The sequence below is a fragment of the Ascaphus truei genome, chromosome 7 (genome assembly GCF_040206685.1).
Source record: "Ascaphus truei isolate aAscTru1 chromosome 7, aAscTru1.hap1, whole genome shotgun sequence".
Taxonomy (NCBI): domain Eukaryota; kingdom Metazoa; phylum Chordata; class Amphibia; order Anura; family Ascaphidae; genus Ascaphus; species Ascaphus truei.
This window is the reverse complement of record NC_134489.1, coordinates 84043126-84067690: the sequence shown is the minus strand read 5'-3', so window position 1 is coordinate 84067690 and position 24565 is coordinate 84043126. Positions and strand designations below refer to the sequence as shown.

The window sequence follows — 24565 nt, the reverse complement described above, 5'->3', positions numbered from 1 at the left end:
AATTCTGCACGGGTGCACTGTGCTTGATTTTTGCGCCCTTTTTGGGGTGACTGGGTGTAGGTTAGGGTATGTTTTGTTCATTTTATTATTGTATTGATCCATCTGATAGACTCCATTGGGAGCCAAAACGTTGTATTGTATAGTATGTCTTTATTTATATAGAGCCATTTATGTGCATAGCGCTTCACAGTAGTAATATACGGGTTAATCATATAAATCAGCGGTGCGCAAACAGGGGGGCGCGCCCCCCAGGGGGGACGGGTGATTTGACTGGGGGGCGCGGGCGGTTGCAGAGGCCCCGCGCTCTTCTCCCAGGCATTTAAATTAAATGCCGGGGGAGGCGTGAGGCCTCTGTAACCTACTTACCGGGTTTCAGCAGGAGTGTTGTGCCGCGTCGCCATGGCAACATGGCGTCAAATGATGCCGCGGGGCCATGTGACGTGATGTCACATGACCCCGACGTCGTGTTGCCATGGCAACGTGGTCGTGTGACGTCACACCTGACGCCGGTCTAACAGTAAGGGGAGCGCGATTAGCTGCAGGAGCAAGCAGGAGGGCGCAGCTCAAAAAGTTTGCGCTCCCCTGATATAAATAACAAATAATATAAATAACAGGTCATGGGAATAAGTGCTTCAGACATAAAAGTAATATTTTGGAAGAGGAGTCCCTGCTCCGAAGAGCTTACAATCTAATTGATAGTTAGGAAGAACGTACCGAGACAGTAGGAGGGCATTCTGGTAAGTGCATCTGCAGGGGGCCAAGCTTTATGTATCATGTGTCTAGTATTATCCAAGGTGCTACTCATATGCTTATTTAAGCAAGTGTGTCTTAAGGTGGGTCTTAAAGGTGAATAGAGAGGGTGCTAGTCGGGTATTGAGGCAAAGGGCATTCCAGAGGTGTGGGGCAGTCAGTGAGAAAGGTTTAAGGCGGGAGAGGGCTTTTGATACAAAGGGGGTAGAGAGAAGACATCCTTGAGCAGAACCCAAGAGTTGGGATGGTGCATAACGAGAAATTAGGGCTGAGATGTAAAGAGGGGCGTGTAAAGCTTTAAAAGTGAGGAGGAGAATTGAGTTCCAGGAGAGGGATTTCAGCAGGAGAGACACTGAGACAGATTTAGGATAGAGTAGAGAGATTCTGACAGCAGCATTTAGGATAGATTGTAGGGGAGACAGGTGTGAGGCAGGAAGGCCGGACAGCAGGAGGTTACAGTAATCGAGATGGGAGAGAATGAGGGCTTGAGTCAGAGTTTTAGCAGTAGAGCAACAGAGGAAAGGGCGTATCTTTGTAATATTGCAGAGGAAAAAGCGACAGGTTTTAAAAACGTTTTGCATGTGAGAGGAGGATGTGAGAGAGGAGTCGAGTGTGCCCCCCTGGCAGCGTGCTTGGGCTACTGGGTTAATGATGGTATTTCCATAAGAAATGTGGAAGGAGGTAGTAAGGCCAGGTTTGGGAGGAAGTATGAGGAGCTCTGTTTTTGCCATGTTAAGTTAAGTTGGCGGAGGGCCATGCAGGATGATATAGCAGAGAGACATTCAGAAACTTTAGTCTGTACAGCAGGTGTATGGTCAGGGTTGAAAAGTAAATTTGTGTGTCATCAGCATAGAGGTCATATTTAAACTCAAGAGATGTGATTATGTCACCTAGATAAAGTGTGTACAGAGAAATGAGATGTCCCAGGACCTGAGACCTGGGGTACCCTCACAGAGAGATCGATAGAGGAGAAGGAGGTGTTAGCAGAAGAGACACTGAAAGTAAGATGGGAGAGGTAAGAGGAGATCAGAATAGAGCTTTGTTACGAATACCAAGAGTATGGAGAATGTGAAGGAGAAGAGGGTGGTCCATGTGTCAAATGCTGCAGAGAGGTCGAGTAATATGAGCAGAGTGTAATGACCTCTGTCTTTGGCAGCAAGGAGATCAAAAGTTATTTTAGTGAGGGCTGTTTCAGTCGAGTGAGCAGTGCAGAAGCCAGATTGGAGAGGGTCTAGGAGAGAATAGGTGTTGAGAAAGTGGAGCAACCGAGAAAATACAAGACGTCCAAAGAGTTTAGAGGCAAAAGGCAGGAGGGAAACAGGTCGATAGTTAGAAAGACAGGTAGGGTCAAGTTGGCTGTTTTTGAGTAATGGTATGACTGTTGCATGTTTGAAGGAGGATGGAAAGGTTCCAGAGTAGAGGGAGGAGTTATAAATGTGTGTGAGCATAGGGATTATAGTAGGAGCAAGAGGTTTTAGGAGATGGGAGGGAATGGGGCCAAGAGGGCAAGTGGTAGAGGGAGAAGAGGAGATCAGCAATGACACATCCTCCTCTAAGACAGTGGCAAAAGAGTCAAGGAAACCTGGAGGAGAGTTAGGAAGCGTTGTAGGATGGTAGGAGGATACAGAGGGGATGTCCTGACGTATGGATTCCACCTTTTCCTTAAAATAGTCAGCAAAGTCCTGAGGTGAGATGGAGGAAGAAGAAGAGGCAGCTGAGGGTGGTTTGAGTAGAGAGTCAAAGACAGAGAAGAGTTGGCGTGGGTTAGACTTGTTTGTGTTGATTAGCGAAAAAAAGTAGGTTTGTTTAGCCTGAGAGAGGGCAGAGTTGAAACAGGATAGCCTAAATTTGTATTGAAGGAAGTCTGCGAGATTGTGAGATTTCCTCCAGAGGCATTCAGAGAAATGAGGGGAGGAATGCAGCATGCGCGTGTGGTAATTTAGCCAGGGTCTGGGGTTAGAAGGGCGAGGATGGCAGAGAGAAAGCCAGGCATGTAGATCAAGAGAGGAGGATAAGGCAGAGTTGTAGTTTCTGACCAGGTTGTCAGGGTCTAGAGCAGAACTGAGAGAGGAGAGGGAGGAGCGTAAAGTGGAATCAAAGGCTGGTATGTTAATAGAGTGCAGGTTTCTGCAGAAACGAGGGGGATATGGAGAAGGGGAGAAGTGAGAGAGAAAATGAGATGAGGTGATGGTCAGAGAGAGGAAAAAGGGAAATGGAGAAATCAGAGAGAGCAAAGATTTTAGTGAAAACCAGGTCTAGGTAGTGGCCTTCCTTTTGGGTGCTGGCTGCAGTCCACTGTTGAAGGTCAAAAGAAGAAATTAGATAGAGAATGCGGAAAGCCCAAGGGAGATAGGGGTCATCAATGTGGCAGTTGAAGTCCCAAAGGAGAAGAACAGGGGCGTCTGAGGAGAGAAAGAAAGAGAGCCAGGGTTCAAAGTGAGAGGGAAAGGCAGAAGGGGAATGAGTAGAGGTAGGTGGGCGATAGATGACCGCCATGTGGATAGGGAGAGGAGGAAAGATCTGGACAGTGTGAGCCTCAAAGGAGGGACATGCAAGAGAGGGAGGAATAAGAAGGATTCGGTAATGGCAGAGAGAGGAGAGGAGGGGCCCAACGCTCCATACATTTTCACCCATTTGAGCATTGGAGTGCCTGTCCTGCTTTGTACTATATTATTGTAACAGGGTGGCTTCCTGGTTGGGTCAGTAAAGGACTCTCACATCACTCAGTCCAACGCAAAATGTCCTTTATTTCCCGAACTGGGAAAACAGGATATAATATGTCAGCATACAGTAGCGTAAAGGGTTACGCAATAACCAGCATACGTCTGCAGTCAGTTTTTCCAGTGCTTCCTTGCCAGGCCTCTGTTGTTGGATGCGAAGTCCTGCTTTCCCCAGCTGTCTCTAGTCAGTCTTTCTGAACCTGTCTCCTTACACTTTCTGGAGAACTGACAGCGAGTAGTTGCCTGCCTTTCAAACTATGTTGTAATAAGGAGTGGACTAGAAACCCTGCATGTGACCTGACAGATAGGGGGTGGTCTCCTGGTCCAGTCTCTTTACGCCGTCACAGTTATATATAAACAGGAGTGGGTAGGTTAATATTAGTGAGATTTTGACAAATCCATTACTGAAAATGTTGGCAACTTTCAATGTTACAATGAACTTACTGGGCTGATGTTTATTCCAGTGTGTGAAGCTCATAGGCTGCTTGTATGTACCATTAGTTATCCACATGTATTCTCCTGTACTATTTTGATCGTGAAGGCCAATCCAAAAGTAACTGTCTTCAGCCAGTGTTTTATTAGAGATTACACTAATAATAAAAGCTTGTTCAAACCTAAAGCAAAAAAGAATACATATTGTGAATGCAGAATACTGACCTCTAAGGCCCAGATACACTAAGCTCAATTAGGTTATTTAGCATAATGCATATCCACTAAAGGGAATAACCAAATGTTAACACAGTTTTGCTCCTTTAACTAGCGTATGGTTATTTTGTTTCTGTCGTTAGTACAAAAGAGGCTCCCCCTAATATCGCATATCTACTATAGGCCGTAAACTCAGGGAATTAATGTTCGGTTATTTAAGTCTTTACCTAAATGGGGTTACTCTTATCCAGATATATGGGTTTTTCTAGAGAGGATGGAGTGAGATGGGAAGGGAGTCTTATTTTATTAGTTACAAGTGACTTATAAACCTCCCCAAACACCTATATACAAGGCGTGAAGAGATAGCTGTGCACACAAACACACCATAGATACCTGGGAAATATACACATTTGTTTAATTTAAATACACTTTGCATATCAAAATTAGCATATTTTCCAGGTATCTTAGGTGTGCTCTGTTATGAGCTATATGTCACTTGTGAATCATCTCACTCTCTCACCGTTGTTTTAGAATATAATTACGTTTGTGGATATGCATTAAACTCAGGGAAAAGAACGTCTGTTACTATTTTAGTAACAAACGTTATTTGCCCTGATTTAACAGAGCTTAGTGTGTCTGGCTCTAAGTCAATATCACAGTCGGCATGCTTCAGATTTCACCCCTTGTGTTAGGTAAATGGTGCTCTATTTAAAAGAAATACTGTATTAAACAAATCTGACAGTCAAATAGTTATTATTTTCTATAGAGGTCCATGTTAAAATGGACATGAAGCAAAGGGTAAGACTGTGCTCATTTGCATATCATTTCCCAGAATTCCTAGCTGCAGTGGAAGAATTGTATGCTAAGAGATAATAGTGAGTAGCAGGGTTGCAGACCTGTATGAGACATGAATGTGCTCACAAGTGCTATCCTTTTCTACTGAAATCTCTGCTTGATACTTATACAGTGAATACAAAATTGTACCAGTAGATAGCATGTTCTAGGAAAGCATAAATATCGCATCCACATACTGTACAAGGTAATAGTAAAGAAGTGTGATCTGCATTGTTAACATGACTATGCTTCAAACAGCACAGACGTCACTGTTTTGTACATGGTCCAAAAATATTAATTTTAAACTATCCTATAAAATCTAACTGCTGCCTCTTAAAATCATGACAAAATGATCTTATTTTAAAGCCACATGATCATCTCTGTACTAGGGAAACAATTTAGTGCTACTGAGCATGGAGATATATATTTAAAACCAGAGACAGAACATGAAACACACAGAGCTCAGTGCACATCCAGTGAAACCTATACACGGTACAGTGCCTAATTATATATGTATAGAAATCTATTAAATAATTTATATTAGTGTTAGGGACCCTTGAGATGTGGTCTGCCATGTAGTGGCTCAGGGGCTTACAACACTTTGGCCAAAATGTTAAACTAAAAGACCATTTTATTTAATAGATATCTATAAATATATAATTAGGCACTGTACCGTGTATAGGTTTCACTGGATGTGCACTCAGCTCTGTCTGTGTTTCAAGTTCTGTCTCTGGTTTTAAATATATATATCGCCATGCTCAGTAGCACTCCTTCGTGACACCTATATGCTTATATATATGTTGTGGTTATTTTGGGGGGTCAATATGAGTTTGCAGGTGTCCTGTATGTTTTAACCCATTTATGTACCATGGAAATCTTAAACGTTTAAAAAGTATTTTAAAATAATTGCGTGTTTTTTTGTGGTTTTCTTTAGGTTGCCAATCGGCTATGAACCTTTTTAACTTGCCACTGTCTTTAGATCACGTTCTTCCTAGATTGGACTGCGCGTTTAATAGTGCACTACCACTGTTAACATTGCAATAATGTAAAAACACTCTGGCCATGTAATACTTAGCATCTTAACCATTCTTTTATAATGTAACATCTGCTTAATAGCTTTCCAAACGTGGGCCCCAAATCCTAACTACAACCAGCAGAACCACAGAACATACTGTAAAACTTCCACTATTTTTAGAGATAGAGACTCCTTCTTCATTTACTAAAAATGTATCCTCATTTCTACTTTCTCTGCAATAAATGAATTCAGCCCACTGCAAAATCAATGGACCATGAATAAATCTGAATTTTGCACATTGGCCAGTATGTGATACAAAGTTGACGTGACCAAGCTTTAGTTACACAGCAGAATTTGACCTAAATATAATTACTGTAGGGAATCCAGTGTATATTGTTTTGTGAAGTCCTGTGTTCATTTTTGTTACGGTGTTTTCCTTTTAATAAAAGAAATCTGTGTTTATCAGTGAAAACAATGGAACAAAATTGACACACATTTGCATTCGGTGTTTAGCTGTTCACTTGTTTTGGTTCCCATCATTCCTTTGGGCTGTCTTTGTATCCTATCTGTGGCTGGGTTGCTGCAAAAGTTTTTATTCAATAAGAAAATGAACATCGGTTTTAACCGGAAGTGCAAGATGATCGTGTTCTTTCGGTTAAAACCTAAAAATGGAATCCCTAAATATAATCAACATGAGAGCAAGTTACTTGACATTAAAGGTGCTGAAAGCCATAAAACGTGTTTACCTGTTTGTCACAGTCGCTAGCGCAGAAGCACAGTAATATCCACTTGAAGCTTCCTGAAACGTTCGATGGGTCTTATCAATTTTGTAACAATACCCAGCATGTCTTTCCCAGCCCTGAAATAACAATCGTTTTAATGTTTGTGTTGTTTTTTGAATAGAAAAAAAAGGTGGCTTAGTTATTTTCTGCTCTGTGGCATTTCACTGTGGAATGCATAAAATAACAGAACACTCCAGGAACACTAAAACCGTGCAAGTCCGACAATCGTTTTTGATCTTTTTACACGGTTATTTTTTTAAAGTGAAAACCCGTTTATTGCTTGGTTTGAAAATCTGACCTAATGCATTCACTTTAGTTCATACAGAAAATAGAAAAGAGCGAGCATGAGGTCTGAAAGTAAATTTTCACATAAACGGAATCTTTTCTACACTGACATGCCACGATTGGGAAGCGTATGCAAAAAGAAAAAGTAGCGTCGTATAACTGTCCTTATTTTCACAGATGTTACGCATTTGCTTTTTTAACCTCTGATCTGTGCAGCAATGACAACTGAGGTCAGTTATGTTTAGTGGGCCATGATCCAGAGAATAGTTTTCCCATACATTTCACTCCTACCTTACTGACTTTAGTGCTGAAAAGCTGGGTCATACAGCAGGCATAAGCTTATAGGGGTCCATGTTAAAAGGGATCAGAAGTAAAGAGCGACACACTGTGCTCATTTACATGTGATTACCCAGAATCCCTAGCTGCAGTGGAAGCACTGTTTTGGTGAGTGATAATGAAGGAAAGCAGGATTGCAGACCTGTCGGAGACATGCAAATGTGCCCACAAGTTGCATTTTTATTTGCTAGACAGAAGAAGGAACTCTGTTGTCTCCAACTTGTATATAACACCAAAGGCCTCATTCCATATCCACCAAAGCGGGTGTTTGGGCCGTCTGCGGAAGAAAATCCCCCCTTGATTTTATATTAAATTATACCCAAATCGTTTTCACGTCAGTCCGAAAGGGTCTTGAAGTAAATGGAAAATATCGCAGAGAAAGAGATGCGATTCTTCAAAGTCCTATGATACATCTGGTCTTTACGAAAATAACAATAACGTGTTTTATCCTCTCTCGGAAAACATAGAAAAGAGACACTCTTTGCTATGAACATCAGCAATAAGAGGTTTCGTGGTAATTTTGTAGGTGGCATTTTTGCCCCAAACTTAGCAAATTAAGGCAGAGGAATTATTCTGCAGAATGATTAACCCCTTCACTGCCAGATGGACAAACGCTCCATTTGCTTCGAGTAAATTAGAAGTTTACAATGGGGTGATGGCTAAATAAAGGGATAAATCGCAGTCTGGGTAGTAAAGATAAATACAAGAAACAAATAAGGAATTGTACTACTCGGTAATTCATAAAAACTACCATTCTGATGACTTTTATCCTGACCTGCTCTCTTGAAAACACATGAGTAAATGTAAAGCAGGTTTAATAATGAATACATTTCCAAAACATAACTGTTCCTAGTGTAACTGCAATTGCCATATTTGAGGCCTACCCAAACAGACTCCTTGTTAACATAATTTCATGGTTGAGGTTAGCATATCAGATAAATCTTATTCTTCAGGGTGAAAAGGCAAGATTGTTAGCTAAAATCATCAGATTTACTTATTAACATAAGAAAGGTGAAAACCAATCATTTTCTTAAAAGTTGGATTTTCTAGTATCCCAATTAAAGGAAATATAGCGCAACCCCGTTACAACGCGAATCCGCTTATAACGCAATGCAAGCATGTCTCCCAGTGTTCGTATTTATGAAAACTTTACAACATGATTATTGGTATCTTGGGCTGCGCTTATAGTGCCGGCAACAGCGATGCGACTTCGCGGCAAAACAAATGCATTGCCGCCGGCGCGTGCGTTTATTGTAAGCGCGACGGCGCGATGAAGCAACAGATTGGTCGCGATCGCTGGAAGTCATCTCTATTTAATTTTCCAGTCGCGTCGCCGGCACTATAAGCGTAGCCTTAGATACTTTATTGTACAATGCATACAATTGTACATTATTTCTTACGCAATACGCTTTTACCACAATGTGATTCTTTGGACCCCAAGCACAGCGTTGTAAGGGGTTGAGCCGTACTAGTATTCAATATAAGAGGAAATAACTTTACAGTTTATAATGAATGTCCTGTATAACGTTTTGTCTCCAGCAGGCATATCACAATACATGAAAATGTACCTTCTGACATTCCCCTTCATCTACGGACTCCGTTTCAGATTCTTCTGCTTTCTGACAAATTGAAAACATTTTTTCGGTGCACTTTTTAACTTCCCAGGCTCCGTCCTAACCAAGAATAATAATACGAGTCTATAAAACACAAATAATTCAAGTAATATTTACACTTAAATGAGTCTTGTGCCTTCAAAGAGCATATCGCTTTTAGTCACTATTATATTGCAACTGGAAGATGATCTCAAATATCTCATATAAAGTAAATAGCATCTAAACTGGGAAGTATCAATACATATGTATATAATACAGATTAATATTAAGACTTTTAATTAAATTAGTATTACATGTTTGTCATTATAAAAATTATGTTTTTATATACTAAATGTATACCTGACATAATAGCATTATTAAACATATATAGGACATTATACCTGATATGTATATACTGTACATCTATCTCGGTCAATTTGACTGATAGTAATACTGTACCTGTTGAGAACTGAGCTCTTCCCAAAAGTCAGTTTTTGCTCTTTCCTGAATCAGGGGGTCTCACAGTACATTACCATGTTTTACCTATGGGTAATCCCTGATTCTGTAACTACTATCCTCTGTATGAATTGGCAAGATAGGTGGTTAACAATCAATAGCAAAAACTGATACTCTGGAGCTGATTTAGTAAAGTGTGCTATGTTTTAAGGCATCCAACGGTTCATTAAAGTAAATGGTTTAGAAGCTTGTGTTATGACAGTTTACTTAATATACGTCTCTCAAGAGCTAATAGAGCAAGTCCTTTATGGGAATATTCTTGCTGATTACCTTTTAGGAATAATGATATTTTTCTTGACCTCTGTTTCTCTGTTGTAGCTTGGTATACACTATTTGAGCCATGGTGTAGTAGTAATGGAATAAATAAAAAAAACCCATAAAACAGTAGCAACAAAGATGAGGAACGTGACAATGACAAATTCATCTAAATATTCAAATAGTCTCTCGATAGCATTATACTGCAGTTTGCAAAAAATAATGTCAAATGAGACTGGCTAATACTGAATTCAAACAAACAAGAGGTTTAAAATACAAACAAATTCGAAGCCAGCTTACAGTTATTTGTGTTGACACACAGAGTTCACTATCTTCTTGACCGACATTTGGTTCATGCTTATGCCAGTTGGTGAAGGTCACTGTAGACCCATCTGACCAATGAAAAGTGACTGGGTTCCTACCTTCTGCCTTCATCCCAATCCATGCCTCAGTCACATTTTCTAGAAAAGTAAAATAATGATTTGTTGTGACTCTTACTGTTGTGTATCAAATGGTTATAAAGATGGCATCATTTCTGCTTAGATTGTATTAGCAACTTTCATGGGCCTGCAACATGTAGCTCTGCACTAATTGTGAAGTAGTTAACCCAATATAAATTCCCCAGTGTGGTATTTTCACATGCACTACTTAATCCATTTTGGGAATGTTATGTTGTTTGGTCTTTTATGTAGGGACTGAAACACCACCAATAGTACAGTACTATTGTAATGAACCATTCAAGCTTTACTGACACAAATACCTTCATAAGATAACGCCACCCTATTTTTTAAGCAATACGTTCAAAGTGGTGATGCTTCTTACTTAGACTATATGATGAGGTTTCTTTGGTGACTACGTACATGTGTTGTGTCTGTTCCCTGAACTCTCTACACAGTGACAAGTGGAGAACTAAATGCTACTAGTATAAAGGGAATGTGCTGCATTAATTAGTAGCACTATGAAATCATGAAGTAATGCAAATGTTAGTAGCCAATATTATGTCTAAACACTGTTTCTCACCATTCTCAAGAAGGTAACGTACAAGCTCCTCATCTGCCAGTGAGGTCAAACTAATTAATTCACTTCCATTGAGGTGACATGCAACTGAAGCATCTTTCCAGCTGTGCTCTTCTTTCTGAAGTTGGTAGCAATAGCGGTTGTAGGGATACCACCCAGGCTCGCACTGAGTAGGGTAATATTCCCAAGTATCTGTCATATTTGACATGGCATGCAAAATATAAAAGTGTTTATCAGATGCAGTTTCATATCTGTAGTGTGTTTCACTAACGAATGATTTACCCAACCCTGTTGTCATTTATTTGTTCTTGGGTTTAATCTATTTTCTAAAGAAAATAACTCTATTGTATATAGTTCCTAAAAAGGAGCCAGGAGAATGAAATAAGAAAATGAAAAAAAAAGCAAAAAACAGTGTCCAGGACCAAACTATTTAAAAACATGAACAAGTCTGCTCTCTAAAGTCTCGCTAGAACTTTAAGGACACGGTAGCACTAAGTTCATAGGTCACTGATCGGCCCCCTACTCATATGGGGAAAAATTACAAATAGTGGAGCGTAGCGGAGGAGTTATATTAAAATATATACTTAAAAGAACATGTGTAGTATATTTCACAGCTGATTTTGCAAGAAGGATGTTTTTCACCATTATTTTATTGTAAATCTGCGTTTCTCTACTTCTAATGATTTACCCACAATGATAAACCTCATTGTGTTTATTTGAACACTAGTAAATTGAAGTAAATCAACAATATGTGTAATGTAGATCACATGTCTAACAAATAATACCATGAATAAACTTACCAAATATGGTGTCGTATCTTTGTGTAATATACCTTTTACATGCATACGGTAAACCCATTTCACATACAAAGCTCTGCCAGCTATGGTTGCCTATTGAGCTATATACTCCACAATGAGGCTCTCCAAGCGTGTGAAAGGTGAGATCTGCAGTACAAACATTACACATTCATATTAATCAGAGCCTGTCTTATCCATATCAATCTTAATTACTACAGTATAAATGTAAAATTGTTCTATGTATGTTCATTAAACGTTAATGATATAATTTCACCCCAGACTGCTAATTCTGATTAGCTACGAAATAGTGGAAATGTAGAATTGTGTGTAAATTCTACCAACATTGAACTCACATCTTGTCCATTCTAAATGATGCAAATTGCTGTGTTTACTTCCTAATCAATGCAAGCAGTGTGTGAGAAGCAGACGTTGTGTATGAAATGCACATTGCACAAGCATATCATACAGTTTAATTATTTATCCATCCAATGCTACAAAATAGGCTACAATTCATAGGGATATTTTGCAGGTCACTCCAGCATGTCAAACTTGTAATACTTTAGCTTTAGGTCAATAGCCACATGTTATTCTGCATGGCACTTGATATTGTTTTGAAATCATAGAGGATTTAAACTTTTTGGGGGTGATTCACTAAGCGCTGATATGTGGTATCACACCCGGATCCAGAGTTAGCTACACTGGCAGTTAACACATGAACGCTTAGCGAATCCAACCATATGTATTGCGACACAAAACAGCATTGCCATTAAACTGATGCTAACAGAGGTACTTGGAACTCCTGTCACTTGAAGCGTACATTTATCAAACTATATTGTCTAACTCATGTAAGTAATTATGGGAGTATATATAATTTGATTGGATGTACAGTATCAAATACTGTTTTCCTAAATCTTCTCCCAGCTTCTTATATCAGAACCTCCTTCAGGTTGTGTTAACCACCTAAGAAATTAGTTAATCATGTTACAGGCACACACAAAAGACAAATTGTAATGAATCAAGGAATACTTGTTAAAAGGTTGATACATATATCCCTTCGTCTGCAATGTATAGGAGGCAAGCAAAGGCAGAATGGAAGAGCAATTTATGCATATCCACTTATGCAGTGTACAGTGTACAGTTTATTGTAAGTAATTTACTTATACAGCAAGACCCTGCATGTTCAAGAAACGCCAGTAGTGAAATTACTATCATTTAGCAGTCTCTAGAGTAAATATATAATCAAAGGTAATTTAAGGACTGCCAATAATATTGTTAAATGCGTTCATGACACATGAATAGGGACATGTTAATCTGTGCAATAAAAATACAAATTGCATTCTCTGGTAATTTAAATGTTAGATTAGACAAAAATAAAAATTTTATACAAAAATTGAATGAGGCTTGTAGAGTCTCGGCTCCGTGATTAATCAGCTCTCTGAATAACAAAAGGTTGAGTGCTACAGGGTAAACAATTGTACTCTTGTATGGAAAGCATGCACCATGCAGAAAGGTATATTAAGTACTTGATCTCCAGTTCACCAATGCAAGTGGTGCGTCGTCTGACCAATGCCAACCAGTAGCTTCATCCAGTTGATTGAGGCCGATCCAGAGCAGAACTCCGATGCTACTCAATCTCTCTGCATAGCACAATATAAACACACAACAAATAATGAACACAATACAGCACATTTTATCTGTTGGTTTTGCTGTTTTTTGCACTCTGGCTGTTTTGAAAAAATAAAAAAACCTTTTATTAGGAGGAACATGTGATTACCAGAGGCTACGGCCGGGAAATCAAGCAGAAATGTGCAATGTGCTCTTGTTTCCAAGACAAGGATTTGGCAAACACTTGTGAAGCAATAACAACTATTTCAGTTGTCTGCACTCCTTCAGTCCTAGAGGAACATGATTTAAGGGAAACGATGTTCCTCCAACACTGGATTTATTAAACAACTAAATTAAATTGAAGTTGCAGGCCCACATAGTGGGCACAAAAAGTACGGAATTAAAACAATTCTGCATAAAGTAACATTTTTACTGATGTTTTTATTTTAGCCATGTTTGGTTCATTTAAATGTTATCTGGCAATTGGATCTTTTTCCTGAATCACAACCATTGTTTTTAAACATAACATATGTTCTGATTCAACATGCGGTGAAGCAATCTTCCCTGTGAGAATATTCCACTCCCGTTCATTAACATGGAAATAAACTATCCTCTGTATTGAACAGAGACCATAGCACTGTCTCAATAAAAGCCAGAGAGGTCAACAACCAGCTGAAGGGGTTAAGAACGCAACGTTTGCAAGGCATGCTTCGTGAGGTATTTGTAGCGACTTTCATTAGACCAGCCCCCGCTGGCTACTGCAGCACCCGCTGTGGCGGACGCAGTAAGGGCAAGAGCCGCCCCACAATGGGGCAGGGCACGCGGCGAGGGGAGGCCGCTGCGCCGTCAGAAACTCCTGGTCTCAAAAGAATCGAGATCAGGACTCGCGACGGAGCGCTAGGCCACGCCCCCCCGGCAGATCAGCCAATGAGGGCGAACCTGCCGGGTGATGTCACGGCAACGCTCACTGCAGACCGGGGAACTCGGCTGCACGCGCTGCCAGCCTGGCAGGCGCGCGTGCAGCGCAGGCACTGAGGCCGTAGCCTTACAGTGTTGCAGGCATCACCTGGCTCTGAAGGTGTCAGCGGTTCCTTGTGACATAATCAGATTGGCTACTCACCTGATACGAAGTTATTTTCTTCCACACTTGTGATGCTCAGTAGATCTCCACCTTGTGACTGACAAGAAGCACGTGCTTCAGACCAGGAGAGAACCGAGGCGAGGTTGAACTGGTAGCAGGCCTGTGTGGCCTGGTTCTTCTCCCACAAAACGTTACAGTGCGTGTCTGCATAAAAAGGTCCAGTTAGTAACCATAGCAAAAACGAGAACCCATTTAATTTGTCGCTGTTATTATAGCACCATTTTGCAATGCATTTTAATTTTTTTTATTACACATTTTATGAAACTCGCCATTTATTTTCATTATGATGGCATTTTGTTTTTTCTTGGATGTTTACATTTTCTTCTAAGTGGTCCTGGAGAAGTGTAGCTTTGTTGTGGGTCATGTTATCTATAAATGATCAACATGTCTCTTCTTCAAGTGAAGAAGAGACCTGTGAGGTTTGGATACCTCCGTGCACCATAAATTCAACTATGGATAACTCTCATGCTGTTTCAGTTAAAACGGCAAACAATGTAATATTTATTTATTTTTTAACCCCGGATTGAAGCAAGAGGTCTTCAGTGCTGAACCCCCATTCATTTCAGTTCCGGCGACCCCTGCTTCCAGAGATATTTACCTCTGTAGTAGGTAGGAGACCCGCATTTACATTTAGAAAATCAGATTAGCCTGAAGAATGTCTTATGAAATGTTTTCATTTCACAAATGCGATTATTTTTGGGGGAGAGATCAGTGTTTTAGTCACAGAGACATTTAAAGCAGCTATCCGCTCCAGAAGCCAACATCAGTTTAACGCATGTAATGTTAGTATCCTGTTATTCTTTTTATTATTATTATTATTATTATTTGAAATCCACAATCTCAGGTTACCATGGTAATCTTTAGATTGCACCAGGCTCTGGGAAGAGCTCCATTTTATCCTCCCGGATACTAAAATATTTCAAACACTGAACGGAATGCTGATGGATTTTAAAAATAAAAACCGCGTTGTAAAGAGGGGAAAGAGTTAGGCTGCGTTTATAGTCCTGGTTACAGTGACGGCGTGCAGCCTCAAAGCAACTCAATGTGACCGGCCGTAATGAGCACGACGGCGACATGTGATGTCACAGCGACCAAAATCGCTGTAGTCAAAAGAATTTGAGATTTACAGAGACCGCCGTACCCCGTGAATGGCAGCAAGTCAATCACACAGCCCCTTGCCACCAGCAACATCGAACACCAGAGGGAAACTTCGCTATAGCGACGGCGACGTGTGATGTCACGGGTGCTGTTGCTATAGCCAGTAATATAAACACAGCCTAAGTAAAAACTGAAATCAACGCAGGCTGCTGCTGCTCCAAGGTGTTGGTCTAATGTACTTGATGCACAATTAGGTCCCAAAGCAATACTCATTTTATTCTTAAAAAGTGAAATGCAATTTGTACTTACCAGGACTAGGACAAAATCCCCATCTCTCATCTCTGTCATACAGCATTGTAGTGGCACACCAGTATAATCCATCTTCCCGTCCTTCTTTAATACACTCGGGGTACCATTTACTGTTATATTTAAATGGGAATGCACAAGGCATTCCAAGGCCATTTCCCTGAAGAGTGTATACTTCTGTAAAATAAAACGTAGAGCTGACATACCTCATCTCTGAGACTGATACAAATCCTTAAAAGACGACAGAGTGGAGTATAAATTTGGAAGTGAAGTTTGAGGTTTGGTTATTGTAAGGATCACATGATCTGCATAAAGTGCGATTTTGGATATTTGACTCTTCACCTGAACTCCTGTTATATTTGGGTTGTTTCTTATGTTTGCAGCTAGTGGCTCCATACAGAGGGCGAATAGCAGTGGAGATAAGGGACATCCCTGTCTGGTTCCATTTTTTATAGGAAAGGTCTCAGAGGAGAAACCTTTGGAGTATATTTTTGCCGATGGTGTAGTGTATAAAGACTTGATGGCTCTAAGGAAAGGGCCTTCCACTCCAAATGCCTGCAATGTTTTTGACATGTATTTCCAATCGATTTGGTCAAACGCCTTTTCGGCGTCAAGGCTCAGGACCAACGATGGTATTTTATTTTTGGTAGCTAATGACACCAACTCAATAATGCGTCTGGTATTGTCCGCAGCTTGTCTTCCAGAGACTGATACAAATCCAATGGAACACAATGTGTATGTTGAATAGCTACACTGGGTGTTTAAAAAACACCATATCCTGGTCAACTTTCATGTCATTAATAATACATAGAACCAACACACTCACTAACTCATTATATTAAAGCATGTTTGGTGGGGTTTCATCAGTTTGGTCCATGACAAACTTTAATTACAAATCTTTCCCATTCATTTACAGCCCATTCTAGACGTTCATAATAAAACTCATATACTTTTTTAAATTACATTATTTCACACTCTTGCAGTTCTTTTTAATGCTCAGCTTTTTGACCGTTTTATTTCAAAGTTTAAAATGCCTTATTTACGCATTTTATTTAAAAAAAAAGAAGTGCAAAGTGGGTAAATGTCCAGTGCCTTGCAGATATAGGAGGCGTCAGTTTAGTGCTGTACTGTCGTGGTCCATTATGTAAAAAAAACTAAATATAGGGTCAGTCAGTACTACTAATACACATATATAAAAAAAGAAAAAGAGGTGCATGCAGGTATGAGGGTCTCCCCAAACCCTAGCAAGATACAAAAGTAAAAGAGCAGGGGGGAATATCTGTTTGGGTAGTTACCTTTTAATAGTACCTAGTTTATTCTGCTCTGATTATTCAGACTTTCTCTTTTTGCATTAAGCTGTTTTCTGTTTGACCTTCATTGGTGTCAGCTGCTTATGAGTGCTGCGGGTACTCTTTAACTTTTTGTCCATTATGTCTTCCAACACAAATATGACAACCACTTCAACCCCTGGATGGACCCCTAACTGTTGTATTGCAGTACTAGTACATGGAAAATAAACGTTTATAATGGACGGGCTTCAAAGTTGCAGTTGCCCCTAAATCTCTTAAAAGCTAAAGTCAACTGTGGGTCTTATTGGTCTGTCCAATATTTACTTGCAACGTTTTTCGGCAGCAACGCTAATCTGCAATGTTTATTGTCCTAGACTACTGAATTTAAATAGCACATTCAGGATTCATTCAGAACCTCTGCAGCCTACATCTGCGTCGCGCCAAAGGGTGTCACACATTTCCCGATGTTACAGCTGCTCTGTTATAATTTCAAAATAGAACAACATTCCCCCCCCCCCGTACCCTATTTCCACATACCCTTCCCTATAGATTGTAAGCTCATTGGAACAGGGACCTCCTTACCTACTGTACCAATGTATGTTAATGTTTGTTATTTTATGGTCGTCCTCCAACCCCATTGTACAGCGCCACGGAATATGTTGGCGCATTATAAAGAAATGATTATGATAATAATATATATGTTTGTTAGAAAGAGCCTATGATTAGCAGATATGCTTTAACATTTCACCTTGAAAAGAATGCTCACAGATGTTTTCGTCGCGTGACAGGTATCGCCTCCACTTATGGTATAACTGCTTCCGGGCAACAACTTTGCCACCTTCAGCCGCAACTTTATAGTGAGCTGCCCCAGTCAGCATGTCCTCGCTGCACTTCCACCATAATGTATGCTGGGTTGAGTCACATTCAAACATCTCTAAAGGCTCTTCCAGATCGCTGATGTTCAGTCCCAGGCAACTGCTGCTTCCCATGTTGAACAGACGCTGTCTGGACACCCATTTCCACAACATGTTTTTCGAAAGGAGTCTGCAGTCTTGTAAGGAAAGCCCAAACGAATCCACTGTAATGCACATGTTGAGGTGTTCGCTTTCTATAATAAACACGCCTTTGCCTGTAAATAAAGAATTGTGTTTAGGTCTGTGGGTCATACTGGTTTAGAAAGTCTTACAAAATTCTGTAGGAATTTCACTGGAACTTGAGTCATATAAAGATATCTGCTCAGTTTGGGTTTCATTTCTAATTTTTTCAGATGCCTAATATTTGCAACATGCATCACTTTAAATTTCTGTTTATTTATAGAAGACATTTGTCTAGGATTTTATGGTGAATTCCCTTCAAATTTCAACATATTATTGCATCACATTGATAAATATTTACCAATGCATTTTTTTTTCATTCCTCCATCGTCAGGGACCTTTGACCTTCTGAGACCCTAAGTTATATCAAGTTACAGAGGCCCCAAACATTAGAAATAGATTTATTATTCTAACTGAAGGGATATATTATATTTATATTGACTATATAAACTAGAAATGAAATGAAAGCATTATACAGCTCAACCCACTTATAACGCTGTGCTTGAGGTCCAAAGAATCACATCGCGCTATAAGCGGATCGCGGTAGAAATAATGTACAGTTGTATGTATTGTACAATAAAGTATTTAAGATACCAATAATCGTGTTGTAAAGTATTCATAAATAAAAAAATTGGGAGCCACGCTTGCATCGCGTTATAAGCGGATTCGTGTTGTAACGGATCGCGTTATAACGGGGTTGAGCTGTACTAGCATTGTTATATACAAAGATGACAGTGTAAAGCTAAAATGAGTAGTGTTTGCACATCACATTAATTTGAATATTAAAACATTTTCTTTCGTGATTTTTGGAGAGCAAAATCATTGATGACGTCTTCAAATGATAAGCTATGAAGTTTGTCACTTTCGATGCACAAGATGCTTCTGGTCATATTTGAATGAAAATGTCCATATTTATAGAGAATCTTCTCTTTCCCATATCTACTTTATTTACCATCCCATTTTAAAACTTGAAATGCAGTAATTTTCCCCCTATTTTTGAAGCACCTCATATTGTGAGGCCCCTAAGCTGTAGCCTAGTTAGCTTATGCGTAAAGTAGGCACTGTCTGTAGTAATGAGATAGTATGACTTGAGAAGAAGAATCCCCCAACGAATTGCTAAATCAGCGGATTAGATCGGGAAAATCCATCCACGGGTTGCGGAATCCGCAGAGTGTATTGGTAATAATAATAAAAAAAACTGCAAAACTCGAATCGCCGTTTTTGAGATGGATCCGCGGACCAAAGGAACCGGACGATCCGCTGTGGAACCAAATGTGCCAGAAAAATTTGCGCCTCTCTAGTTTTGAGGACTGGAGTTGTGCATCCCTGCACTAAAACAGAAAAAACAAGAAAAGCGCACAACTCATAGTGTAGTAAATAATGTAATATTTAGTGAAAAAAGTGAAGGTAAGTCTCGCACGTACAGGACAGATAATACTTAAAAGCATGTCATGCATAAACCAGCATGGTACCATAGACAGGCAAAGCAGCCCCACAGATTGACACCGGAGTAAGCTGCTGGCTCAGATGTAGATCAGTCTTTTCCTCGGGATGTGCAGATAAAGTCCAGGCTCCGGAACAGCGGGATAAGCGGATCAAAGCACGCAGAGGGTCCCGGGAGTAGTGAAAGTCACTGGTGAAGGCTCGCACAGCAATATAGAGACCTGTAGCGCAGCTGGTGAGCACACACTGATCACTGGTACATGGCTTGTGCCGCGGGATAAATCGCGGCTCAAATCCACACTTGCACAGGTGAATAGCTGGTTGCTGTTTACTGTAGTTGTGATGTAAGAAGACAAAATAGTCCCGATGGCACAGTTACCATTAGAAATAGCACGGGAAAGTCCTTCTCTACTGGCTAGTAGCTGTGCTTACCGTATAAGCAGAGGGCAATGCTGTAGGGCGTCACACTCAAGAACTAGTTAAAGCACAAGGATAATAATGTCCAGACAAAGCCACTATTATTTCTGCATGTTTAAAGCACAACTTGCCACAATAAGGAGATAAGCTAATAAAAGATGATACTGGCATAAACATTCAACACGTTTCGTAGGAGTAAACCTACTTCATTAGGGAACCCTTGTGATCCCTAGGAACCCTGATGAAGTATTGTTAGTCCTACAAAACGCATTGGATGTTTTTTGGATATTTCTTACCGCCACCTTGTTCACTAAATATTACATTACTTATCTCCACCTTTTTCACTAAATATTACATTATTTACTACACTATGAGTGTGCGCTTTTCTTGTTTTTTTCTGTTTTAGTTTGTATGATGCTGAGCCATCCCATCTGCTCAGCAAACAACTCAGTTTATATTTCCGTTACTAAGGTCATGTATGCTTCTTTGTAGTTGTGACATTATGCTTTCACACCTTTCACAGTTATTAATATTAATTTATTTCACAATTTTTGGTGCACAATTTTATATCTATCTGCACCCCTGCACTACAATACCAAGTCGAGGAAAACATTTGGATGTCTGACATGTACACAAAACCTGCATCATTAACAACACTGTAACATGTCAACACCAGTGAAACTGCAGACAAGGATTCTGGGCAATAACACGCAAATGAGGACACTGAGCGTGTCACAAATTTCAATCACCTGTATCATAAAACCCTGACAGCTACAATTTACAAAAAATCGAGCACTTGAATTGTGCTCCTGATAACAAGACATTGTTTCTGTATAATTCAACAAAACAAGCAAACACGCTTTGAAATCAACATTACTTAATCAGAACATCATCAAACAATTCCACAGGGACTTGCTATGACAAGAATCATTATAGTACAAAATGATATCTTCCAAGAAAAATACTTTATTTCATTACTGTAATGTGTAAAATTAAATGTTAAGTCATTTGTAACCAAGACAGAAAACTATCAAAAAAGTTATAATGGGAACATTTATGTCCAGAATTGATAATGTATAGAATGAAATCTGTGTGAAACATACATTTTCTTTATTACTGTATAAAATGAACTGTTAAATATCTCATAAATACATTACTGTATATGACATCAAATGGAATGTTATCAAAACTAACAGGAAGAAAATGACATGTTCTAATGATAACATACACAAATAAATGCCATGCTATTTGTATTCTCTCCTTGCAGATAGACCACATATCAGAAAGCACGTTATAATTGTGACATAATGGAGAAAATATATATATCTATAAAAATAAAGATTTCCATCTTCAGCACTCACTGAGCAAAAGGGAGAATTCATCCTGCGTGAGAGTTGCATCTTCTGCAAAACTGTAGGGGAACAGCCCCAGATATAGGAGTCCTGTGATGATAAGCAGAGAGACAGAGCTGGGCACTGCGCAGTGACTGTGACCGAGGCTCATGGCTGAGGCACTGACTTCCAGAGGCACGGTGCGGGGTAAAGGACTGGTAGTGATTGCTGCTCCCCGTTTACTGCATGTACTGAGGGGGGTATAAACTGAGCTAGGCGTGTGAGGGGCCAGCCCGGGTATGTGGGCGTGGATGCAGTGTTTGTGCTTTGCCAGGGGAGTGTACTGTTCTGGGATAGGGGAGTGTGCTGTCCTGGGATGGGAGAGTGGACTGTCCTGGGATCTGGGATAGGGGAGTGCGCTGTCCTGGGATAGGGGAGTGCGCTGTCCTGGGATAGGGGAGTGCGCTGTCCTGGGATAGGGGAGTGCGCTGTCCTGGGATAGGGGAGTGCGCTGTCCTGGGATAGGGGAGTGCGCTGTCCATGGATAGGAGAGTGGGTTGTTATTTCTATGTTGTAGTTTGGCCAGGCATCAGTGAAGTGAAGCCTATTTTCTCTCATAACATGAAAATACACACCCTTTTTTCTGCAATCCTACTTAGAGAATGACAGTTGTTATTAACGCACTGATTTTTTTTTGTTTAGAGGACAAAAGCAATATTTTTGTTTGTACAACATTTACACTGTATTTTGAATTGTAATGGAATTAGGGGTGCAGAAAAAAGGGGAGGGGGAATTTATAAGTGCTTTCTGCAGCATGCTGCATATCCATGTCATTACACACATGGAAGTTTCAGTTATATAAAAGTAGAGATGAGAGGAGATGGCATAGATATTTTTTTGTAGCCTTCAAATGCAATTTCTATTAGATAGATAACAAAACAATTGAAATTTGTAACAACTTAAAAATGTAAACAAATTTATCAGAGCACCTTGTGTGTGTAGTGAGTAACCGCCCACAATAAAATGAGGGGGTACCAAAAACTAAAAATAAACATTTAATCAGGGGTTTAAAGCCGCAATCCCACAGAGTTCCCCTTTTTAGTTTTACTTTAAAGAGTCAATTCAATCAGCTTTAGAAAAATATATACCTATATTTTTTGTTCTTTTAATATATGCAGCCTTTGATTACCTTTATTGAAAACTAATTACCTAAGCTTACGATTGATTAGTTCTCCAGTGATCCATCAGCAAAATCCTGCTTCCCAGGGTTCATTAAATGGCTACCTTTCAGTTTCAAATCAATCCCCCAGTCAGTGTAACTCAGCAGCTACAATGTAACATTATCTATTATTACAGTTTACAACTCAAACTGTTGGAATTATTGGCAACAAATGATCACAAACAAGAATGTGTTACAAAGATCTTGCACTACTGGGGAGGTGTGCTAAAGCCTACTATAGAAATCAAAGGATGCTCAGTGTATTAGAACTATGAAAAAAATACTTGTAGCATTGTTTAAAAAAAATAAATAAATAAATAAACTAATTTGAATGACATTTTTAATGTATTATAATGTAACAAGCATGTTTTGTTTCTATAGCAACCCTTTACAAAGTCACATCCCTTTCCTCTTCTGAAACAGGCTCTGGCACACCCCTTTTTGAGCCCTGCCTTCTCTCTCTCTAGCAGTGCACCAATTGTATCTAGTGACTGCCTGGTCACGTGATCTCCTCACAGAACTTTGCATCTTGTGTCCTCTTCTGCTGCACTGACAGTGATGGAGTGAATCCCGAGCTAAATCTTAGCTGATCGATCACACGAGAATGAACGGATCGATCTTCAACTTAGCTAATTACTTATCATTGTGTGGATTGTATTGATGCACATATTAAAAAGGTAAAAAAGGGGGAGCTCCTTCCTCTCCCCCCTCTTCACCCTGTCTCTGCCCCACCTCTTCCCCTTCTCCATGCCCCCTCTTTCCCCTCTCCCACCTCTTCCTGCCCCCCCTTCTCCCTACCCCCTCTCCCTGCCCCCTTCTTGCTCCTCTCCCTGCCCCCTCTTCACCCTCCCCCTGCTCCCTCTCCCCCCTCTCCCATCTCCTGCCCCCTCTCCCCGCCTCCTCTCTTCCCCCCTCTCCCCATCTTTCTTCACCCTCTCCCCCACCTCTTCCCCAACTCTCCCCCCCATCCCCACCTCTCCCCCCTCCCCTCTTCCCCACCTTTCCCCCCTCCCCTCTCCCCACCTCTTCCCCCTCTCCCCCACCTCTTTCCCCTCTCCCTCCCTTTCCCCTTCCCCCCACCTCTACCCCCATTCCCTCCCCTCTCCCCCCTCTCCTACCGCCTCCCACCCCCCCCCACCTCTCCCCCTCTCCCTTTCCCCTCTCCCCACCTCTTCCCCCCTTCCCTCCTCTTTTCCCCTCCCCCTTATCCCCCTTCCCTCCCCTCTCCCCCACCTCTTCACCTCTCCCCCCTTCCCCACCTCTTCCCCCTCTCCCTCCCTTTCCCCCCTTCCCCTCCACCTCGTCCCCCCTCTCCCTCCCATCCCCCTCTACCCCACCTCTTCCCGCCTCTCCCTTCCCCCTCTCGCTCCCCTCCCTTCCCCCTCCCCTCTCCCTCCCCTCCCTTCCCCCTCTCTCTCCCCCACCTCTCCCCCCCTCCCCTCCCCCACCTCTTCCCCCCTTTCCCTTCCCCCTCTCGCTCCCCTCCCTTCCCCCTCTCCCTCCCCCCCTTCCCCTCTCTCTCCCCCACCTCTCCCCCCCTTTCCCTCCCCCCTCCCCTTCCCCACCTCTTCCCCCTCCCTACCTCTTCCCCCTCTCCCTCCCCTCTCCCTTTCCCCCATCTCTTCCCCCCTCTCTCCCACCTCTTCCCCCCTATCCCTCCCCTTCCTTTCCCCCCCTCTGCCTCCCTTCCCCCCTCTCCCTCCCTTCCCCCCCTCTCCCTCCCTTTCCCCTCTCCCCTCTGTCACGGTAGCTTATGACAAGATATAATGAACACCAAATATCTGGGTTGAACTGAACGAGGCTTAGATATAATAAAATATAATTTATTCCTTAAAAAGGTGAACACAGCAATATAGTACAATTAACAGACAAGAAGGTAACACTTACTTAGGGTTGGGGGATGGAGAAATATCAGCTAGCAATTCTTCAGCAATCCGGTGGCATTCCAGGGGGAATCAGAAGCACAACTCCTACAAACTGTAGTGTTGACACAGTTTATATACCTGTGTAACCCTATTCTTAACATTGAATACAGACTATTGGTGAACAATTATCTGTATCCAATCCCTAACGTGGAG

At 41.0% G+C, this 24565-nt stretch overlaps 1 protein-coding gene across 1 annotated transcript in view; it reads right to left on the bottom strand.

The window, feature by feature from the left end:
* The window catches only part of PLA2R1 (phospholipase A2 receptor 1), an 87028-nt gene extending 65329 nt beyond the window's left edge, over window positions 1-21699 (bottom strand). Inside the window, exons 1-11 of the mRNA XM_075609269.1 lie at window positions 21299-21699; window positions 17732-18112; window positions 15698-15871; window positions 14270-14434; window positions 13068-13181; window positions 11548-11691; window positions 10751-10939; window positions 10031-10191; window positions 8936-9040; window positions 6711-6823; window positions 3915-4084 (exon numbers count right to left, since the gene is read on the bottom strand). Coding sequence (XP_075465384.1) covers window positions 3915-4084; window positions 6711-6823; window positions 8936-9040; window positions 10031-10191; window positions 10751-10939; window positions 11548-11691; window positions 13068-13181; window positions 14270-14434; window positions 15698-15871; window positions 17732-18112; window positions 21299-21440 — 1858 coding nt within the window. The 5' untranslated portion in view covers window positions 21441-21699. The remainder of the gene's footprint in view (window positions 1-3914; window positions 4085-6710; window positions 6824-8935; window positions 9041-10030; window positions 10192-10750; window positions 10940-11547; window positions 11692-13067; window positions 13182-14269; window positions 14435-15697; window positions 15872-17731; window positions 18113-21298) is intronic.
* Between the last annotated feature and the right edge of the window lie 2866 nt (window positions 21700-24565).